We start from the raw sequence: 8,896 nt of genomic DNA on the forward strand, positions 1-8,896 counted from the left end.
TTCTTAAGATGTTGCACCATGTATTTCTTTCTCATGCTAAAACTATAATTTTCTCCTCGATTTCCAGCTTTGTTTATTTTTTTTCAAATTTGGGACCATCTACTACCTAATCCAAGTTCAATCTTTCAAAGTGTTGGGTGAGTGGACAAGGGGACTTTAAATTTTATTTTTAGGGGGGAAACAAAAAGGTATTTATTTTGAAAGGATAAGGGGATGAAAAAAAAGGATAAGGATCCTCCAGAGCCATTGCTAGCGCGTAGGGTGTCGAATCGTCGTTTCAGTTGCTGGTCTTGATTTTACAGGGACAAGCAACAAGATTGTCGTCCAACCTTGTTGCGGCTGGGTTCAAACTGCACTGTGGTACAACAAGGTTGGATAAGGGGTCCAACCACTTTCTTTTTCATCTTTGAATCATCCAAAAGCCTTTGCACTGTATGTGTTTTTGGAACTTGGAAACTTCTCACGGTGGAACAGAAAAGTAAATAAGAATAAACGATCAATATAGCGTGCATGCAATGTCTCCAGTCCAGATTAAAAAATAGAATAAAAACCATTAGACAGTTGAAAAAGCCAAAAGGATCTTGAATTCTTACTTTGGAGGGTTCAAAATACGGGAAGAATTCCTTGTATTAGATCCCCCAAAAGTTTTTGTCCTGCAAAACCCCATTGATATCTATGCACAGTTAGGCAGCGAGTGAAGTAGAAAGACACTATCTTCAACCAGGATATCACAATAGTGCATCAAAAACGGCTTGGCGGATCGATATCAAATTTTCAAGGAGCGTTTGAGGGGCCAAGGAGGTCTTATATCTTGGCTGGGAAGATGAGAGAATACGAGAGAATTTTTTTTTGTCTCCGATCCTTCTAAACACTTTGCACTGCAAAACCCCGTGGAACTGAGAGTATAACCACGGTAAAGCTGCAAGGTAAATTGAAAATCCCAGTATGAAAATATGAACCTAGTTTCTCAAAATACCATATCTGTAATATGTTTGAAGGATCTTGGGGTATTTAGTTAAAATTTTCTGGGAGTGTCGGGGTGATGCAAGGAAATTTCAAATTTTGTGTGTGTGTGGGGAACAGAGGAGGTCCAAAAGTTTTTCCTCTCCAATCAATCTAAAAGCTTTGAGCCACCGTAGGACTTTTTTTCATGGAAAAGTGGCAGAGGTAAATCGAAAGAAATTACGTTTTTCTAGCCAGCCTATTAAAGTAGTGTATCTACACAACAATAATAATAATAATAATAATAATATATTGAAGCAACAATGGAGATCGACTTAAAAATTTTGGTATTTGATGAAGGAGGTTAAGAGGTCTCTGGATCTTATGATTGGAGGAGAGATAAAAAGGGGAAATATTTATGTGTCCAAAATATTGTATAACCCAGAAATTGGACCCAAAAAACAAAACAAAACAAAACGAAACTTTTTCTGCATGTCCCAAAAACAAAGGGATCCCCAAGAAAAAAAAACTGAATATCAATTTTGTTATGACAAAGAATAATGACCTGTTAGAGGGTTGAAGGGGACGATAAACCCACTATTCTTTGTGGTAGTTTCTGTTCGTTTTAGGTTTAGTATGATTCTTCATTTTAGATTATGTTCGTTTTTGATCTCATTTATTTATCAATAGAATGTGGATTTTTTATCTTAATTTTTGTTCGATTAAAGTTACATATTTTCATTCGTAGGAATCTCTGTTTGCCTTAAACTTGAACTACGTGTTTCTGATTGTTATAGTTTTCGAAAGCCAATATGGCTCTTTATTTTCCTTTGTAAAACTACATTTTTAAACCGTTTTAAAACAATTATTGAAGAGGAACCTGACATCTAAGTGCGAAAGGCTTGGCCTTAAGATGATGCAAAGAACGTCAAGAATTTAAATAGAAATAAGTTTTTCTTTCAAATTAAATAAGTTGGAAAAAGTAAATAAAATTTGTTTATCTTGGAAAAATGTCTGCTCTTTTCATGTTTATATATCTCAAAATTGTAATTTTTCTTTCATGTATAGCCTATTTTGTATCATTTTAAGTATAGCGAGGCTGTTAACCGTCCTCAAACCTCACTTTCTTATGCAAAATTATTGGCTGTTCTAATTTAATGTTTCAAGACTAAACACTTTGACACAAGAGCATTGTCGACAAAAGTTTAAAAATCAACACGGTGCTTTAAGAATAAGGCTGTATGCTCTTTCAAAAATTAAACATTTCCCCCCAATGTTTTGAAAGGCAGTAATCAATAAAACACTTTTGATTATAAGCTAGATATTCCTTGAATTCTAATATCCTTTAAGAAAAATATTCGCGGAACTACCCCTCCTCCCGTTATGATTTCTTATGGGGAATATTCTCCCCCTATGTTTTAAAACATATTAAAAATAAATAAATAATTCTTGATATGAACTTTGGATGACCTAGAAAAAAACAACAACAAAATAATAATCTATTTTGTCTAATTTTACAGTCGATAGTTTTAGAAAATGTCAGTAAAGCATTCAAACGAACATTATTTACTAGAAAGATTTCAAAATATGCCCTTGATTTTTTTTTCTTTTTTTTGTATAAACAGCTAAAACGTATGTTATAAATAAAATTCTACCTGAGTCTAGTCTATTTAATTGATTGAATATTTTTTTACTATACCCAAAAGTAGAGTGAAAGTAAGGAAACCTTAAACACAATATACTTTAATACTACTAAAACAACTACAGCTGAAAACTCATTGCAGCATAAAAGTACCTACGCGAAGTCCTCTCTCCTATAATCATTTCATGGCTTAAATATTAACCCCTTCAAATGAAATCCTTAATTCCTTTAAGTCTCCTTTCAGGACTTCTTTCCACCTCATTTGCTCCACCCTTTTTCCAAACATTTCATATAGCACCAGATATTTGGCTAAAACGCTTGATTTTGTGGCAGCAAATTATTTTTGATCCATAAAATGTGACCTGCGAAAAGATGGACTGGTGCTAGTTGTAAAAAAATCCTAAAACAGGACGTTTCATAATAGAATACCCATCAAAAGAATTTACTTTTAATGGTGATATTACATATGCAGAACTCAATAGATTTGAGATCACCCACAAAAGTTCCTAGCCTGAGAAAATTTTCCTGATTTTAAAAAGAGGAAATTTTTTTTTCCTTCTTTCATTATAAACTTATAAATTATGATAGAACAAAATTTCATTTTTTTTCTGACAAAATTTTTTGACAAAATTGGTAGAAAGCTAGTTTTGGCTTTTTACCGATGATAATGGCTTTTTCAATGGCTTCATTGTTATTCAAAATCAGTTTTAAAAAGCAGAAATTACGCAAAAAGATCATTCATAAGGCCAAAACCGTGTTCTCTATTGTTATTGGGAAAAAATTATAAAAAAACATGTGTCGAACCGCTCTTAGGGAATGAACTGTAAATAAGGAGTTACTCATATTAATAGTAAACCTCATATACTGCCAGTCAAGCAAGTCCTTAAGATTATCCTTTGCCCATGCTAATAATAAGAAGTTTTAGTGAAGTAAGAAAAAACTGAATTGTCACCTGCCTTATTTTTGATGATATTTTGTAAATCAATAGAAAAAGAATACCTCCAAAGTACAGGAAAAGAGCAAATTTCAGTAGAACCAAGTTTGGATTTATCTTGAATGTTGATTTGGCAGTTTTCAGGAAACTTGAGGCTTCTTCTAAAATTAAAAGGATTAAAGAAGAAGCAAAACATTAAGCATTCTTTCTTAAAATAACTGTTTGTTAGAGAAGCAGTAAAACGGAAGACTGTTAGAATTCTTGAATTTTATCTGCACTAAACTTAGGTAAGTCATTTTAGGCGCCTCAGTGCTCCATAGTTCAGAGAATTGTGATGGAAAATTTCCTTAAATATGAAAGATGTAAAGTTCTCTAGGCGTCTGATTGTCAATGCCATGTACAAACTGTTTTTTTACTCTACTTTATTTATAAAATGTTAAGAAGCTGCTTTTTCAAATTGTTTTTGAAATTCAAGAAAAAAAGTTAAACAATAATAGTAGATCGCAAAATTAAACCTTAAAAATTTAGTTTGTTACCTTTAGACAACTATATTTAAGCATTACTTCTGGAAGTGATTCAAGAATTTAAAATCTTTTAAAAATATTCTATTGCTTTTGTATTGCAGAAACGCACAATGGACCTCACACCTCTCATGAATGCATATATAGCCTTAGTCCAAGACTGGCGTAGAATATTATAAGAATGCCTGTAAGGTATTTTGGCTCCACTCTCTATCCAAGAACTGAATTGAATCTGTTGACTGTCGTCGAGCTCATATGGTGTTGTCAGAATGTGTCCCTACCCCCCCCCCCTGGATGGGCTTACATTATAGTCGTTGTAAAATCTAATTTATAGAGCCAAACATTAGAATTACCTCTTATAAATGGTCTCCTTCTGGTCCCTAAACTGCTTGAATAGACCCATTTGAAGTGCCCTAAATGGTTGCAGAGGTCTCTGAAAGTAGTTTGATCAGTACTTTAAATTGTTGAGACGGTCAAGCCGACCACAATATACATCACCAATTTCAATTAAAAAAATAGACAGCAGTAAAGTTACAGTTCAAGGATAAAAGATTTTTTCTTTAGGCAGAAACCACTGAAACCAGACTACTTGAGGCGAAGAGTTGTTGCGGTTTACAAAAAGAGCTAAATTTCATACTGTTATGTCAGTGTCTAAGATCCAAGGATAAGGAATGAAAGTGGCTCAAGGTAAACCTCCCAAACAAATCAAATAATTAATGGTATACTATATAATCCCTTGAACTACCAGACAACCGGACATCTTGAAGGGTCCTCCATCTACTTAAGAGGGGAAATCCCGAAAGCAGCTCTCCCTTTTCAGAGCAACTTAGATTTCCACCATAAAAAACAGATTCATATTAACATTACTCATCAAGAGGGATAAGACTTGCATTATCCTATTTGCTATTCAAGTCCTATAGTTGGAAGTAGAATCTACCAGACAACCAAATGTTTTGAAGCCTGCTCCAACTACTTTAGAGGGGAAGTCCCGAAAGCACCTCTGACGTTTCACACCAACTTCAATGTCCACCACAAAAAACGGATTCACATTAAAATTACTCATCAAGAGGGGTAAGACTTGCATTTTCGTATTTGCTATTCAAGTCCTAGAGTTGAAACAACAATCTACCAGACAACCAAATGTCTTGAAGCCTGCTCCAACTACTTAAGAGAGGATATCCCGAAAGCAGAATTGACATACTACATCAACTCCAATGTCCACCATAAAAAACGGATTCACATTTAAATTACTCATCAAGAGGGGGTAAGACTTGCATTATCCTATTTGCTATTCAAGCCCTAGAGTTGGAACAAGAATCTACCAGAGAACCAAATGTATTGAAGCCTGCTCCAACTACTTAAGAGGGGAGATCCCGAAAGCAGCTCTGACATACTACATCAACTTCAATTTCCACCATAAAAAACGGATGCAAATTAAAATTACTCATCAAGAGGGGTAAGACTTGCATTATCTTATTTGCTATTCAAGTCCTAGAGTTGGAACAAGAGTATACCAGTCAACCAAATGTCTTGAAGCCTGCTCCAACTACTTAAGAGGGGAAGTCCAGAAAGCAGCTCTGACGTTTCACACCAACTTCAATGTCCACCATAAGAAACGGATGCACATTATAATTACTCATCAAGAGGGTTAAGATTTGCATTATCCTATTTGCTATTCAAGTACTAGAGTTGGAAGTAGAATCTACCAGACAACCAAATGTCCTGAAGCCTGCTCCAATTACTTAAGAGAGGAGGTCCCGAAAGTAGCTCTGACGTTTCACATCACCTTCAATGTCCACCATAAAAAATGGATTCACATTAAAACTACTCATCAAGAGAGGTAAGACTTGCATTATCTTATTTGCTATTCAAGTCCTAGAGTTGGAACAAGAATGAACCAGACAACCAAATGACTAGAAGCCTGCTCCAACTACTTAAGAGGGGAACTCCCGAAAGCAGCTCTGACGTTTTACACCAACTTCAATGTCCACCGTAAAAAACGGAGTCATAATAAAATTACTGATTAAGAGGGATCAGACTTTCATGTTCATATTTTCTATTCAAGTCCTAGAGTTGGAACTAATGGGTAATGAATCAAGGATAATGGGACTCAGTTCATGAGAATTCAAAGGAGTCTGAAGAGTAACAGCCCTACATTTGTTCCTATAGTATTACTGTTTATTATAAGTTTGGCTTTGTCTGTTATTGAAATTTCTGTTCATTTTAGGTGTCACTTTCTATGTTTCACAAAGATTACTATTATCTTACGCAACCTATTTTCTAATCATTTTTGGTTTTAAATATGTGGTTTACTTTTTATGAAAAATGGCTTGTTTTCCTTTTGTATTAAATACCAGCTGGATAAAGAGTAAATGGTTTATCCGGCAAATACGCAGCAATATATTTGAGAGGGAAAGGAAATCGCCCAGAAAGTAATAAACAGGTAAGCAATGGAAAAATTATTCAGGAGAGGTAAATACAGGAGAGGTAAATTTCAAGAAATTTTTTTAATAGGGGAAGTGGGTTTAAAGTTCTATTCAGCACCTATTACAAACGGATGGGCGTCCTAAAATTATTTGGCTATATTCCCTATATGCCTCTTGACCCATATTAAAGGTGAATTTTTTGGCGGTAACGACGGTTAATTATCTTTAATAGGGGTGCCCACTATTTTTAATAGTTTAACTAGAGTTCTTGAAAGGACGAGTTTATAATAAATATATTATAAACTTGGTACTATTCTATTTTTCTTGGAATCATAGGCAGCGCAATCGCGCTACCAAAGTAAAAAACGATGTTGGCACAATCTATTTTTTTTCTTTAGAACAGGGCACTTTATAAAGGAGTTGTCGTAGAAACTTCGAAAAGGGCTTATTCGATTGGAAATTGGAGTGGCCTGTGCCCTTTTTAATAGTCGAAAGTGATTGGAAGGCAACTAACACCCCTTCCACGCCCACCATTTCCACAAACACATCCAATCAAAATTTTGAGATAGCCATTTTGTTCAGCGTAATTGATTTCCAGACAGAAATTATATTTTGAGGAGTATACTCCCCCACAGCCCTCAGGACAAGGGTTGTGAGTTTTGCGCTGGGGGCATATAAGGTTTTTATAGAAAGCGCTGTCGTAGAAAATTCAAAAAGGGTTCATTCAGTTGTAAATTCAAAAGGCTAGTGCCCTTTTTAATAGTCGAAAGTGATTGGAGGGCAACTAACCCCCCTCTCACGCCCACCTTTTCAGCAAGCACACCCAATCAAAATTTTGAGATAGCCATTTGTTGAACGTAGTTGAAAGTTCTGTAAAATAGGTTTTTGAGGACGTCAAACCCCCCACAGCCCTTTAGGGCAAGGGTTGTAAGCTATGCCCGGGGGCATATAAGGTTTTTATAGATAGCGTTGTTGTAGAAATTTCAAAAAGGGCTCATTTCATTGGAGATAGAAATGGCTAGTGCCCTTTTGAATAGTCGAAAGTGATTAGAAGGCAACTAACACTCCTTTCACGCCCACCATTTATCCAAACACATCCAATTAAATTTCGAGACAGTCATTTTGTTCAAAGTAGTTGAAAGGTCCGGAAATTATATCTTTGAGGATGACACTCCCCCCACAGCCCTCACGGTAAGGGTTGTAAGTTATGCCCTGGGGGCATATAAGGTTTTTATTGAAAACTTTGTCGTAGAAACTTGAAAAAGGGCCCATTCGATTGGAAAATTCAATTTTATTTTACATTATTGGAAATTCAGTATTATTTTCTTTTTCCCTGAAAAGACTATGTCAATATAAAACGAACAGAAACAAACTAAAAAACTTTTCCACAAAATAAGTTTTTCAACGAAAAGTAAAGAACTCCACTAACCAAAAGTGAGCAAAAATAAAACCGAATAATCTACCAAGCCTTAATCTACCACAAATCAGCATCGATAAATAAATGAAACCAAACACGAACAGAAATTACAGTAAATAACCGAGTCAAGCTCAAAACGAGCAGAAATTAACATGAGTAGGGCTCAAAACCCCTATACCTTCCCAAAGCCAGAACATAATTTACACTTTACTGAAAAAAATACAAATGAATGTGCATTGTCAGTTTAATATACATATACTGATTTTTAGTGATCAAAATGTTAATATTATTTGATATTATTAAAGTTATAAAGTAAAAACATTTATATTCATGACGCTAGGCTTCGAAAAGCTTAAGACGTAGTATGCAACATGATAATGATTTACCAAGATCTTGTCTACAGTTGTGTCTGTTGAACTTCTTTTTAAGTGAATCAACAGATCGGTTCTTTGGTCTCAGACAGATTTATTTCTAATTTGAAAGCTTTTTACAAAAATATTTCCAATTAATCAGAACTAATAGACCCAACAAATCAAAGCATATATTTATTGTTATACCTTTAGTCATAGCAATTAGTATTGCACCTTGTCATCCAGATTCCTTCCAAATACTTTGGTCATCACAACTACCTTACTATTTCACAATTTTTTTTGAATTCATAAGCAACACATTGAGATTAATATTATTCGAATTTCTAGGCTCAAGTTCAATATAAAGAAAACAAACGTGAGTAAGAATATGCTTGTTTAATTCTAAAATTATTTCAAGCTTTTAATTGCAACATGCATTCTGAATTAAAAAGTCTATTGTGTCAGCATGGTTATGGAGAAAAAAAATATGAATATCATCTTGTATTTAAATATCAGCATTTACATACGTTTTGTCAAAGGTCTAGGGCAGAGGATTGGCGCTTGAAATTAATGCCAAAAGACTTGATAATGTGTAGTGCGGGATCTGCTAAACTGCGTACAAGACTTTCAAAGATCTTATATAACTAAAAATATTACTTTACAA

At 34.5% G+C, this 8,896-nt stretch overlaps 1 protein-coding gene across 1 annotated transcript in view; it reads right to left on the minus strand.

Moving 5' to 3' along the window:
• Positions 1–8,564, minus strand: part of LOC148952623 (major facilitator superfamily domain-containing protein 6-like) — a 98,274-nt gene extending 89,710 nt beyond the window's left edge. The window contains exons 1-2 of the mRNA XM_089089240.1: positions 8,440–8,564; positions 3,584–3,679 (exon numbers count right to left, since the gene is read on the minus strand). Coding sequence (XP_088945366.1) covers positions 3,584–3,679; positions 8,440–8,449 — 106 coding nt within the window. The 5' untranslated portion in view covers positions 8,450–8,564. The remainder of the gene's footprint in view (positions 1–3,583; positions 3,680–8,439) is intronic.
• Positions 8,565–8,896: the final 332 nt, after the last annotated feature.

Source organism: Artemia sp. Qi Xiang Cuo, chromosome 5 (assembly GCF_049724085.1).
Source record: "Artemia sp. Qi Xiang Cuo chromosome 5, ASM4972408v1, whole genome shotgun sequence".
Taxonomy (NCBI): Eukaryota; Metazoa; Arthropoda; class Branchiopoda; order Anostraca; family Artemiidae; genus Artemia; species Artemia sp. Qi Xiang Cuo.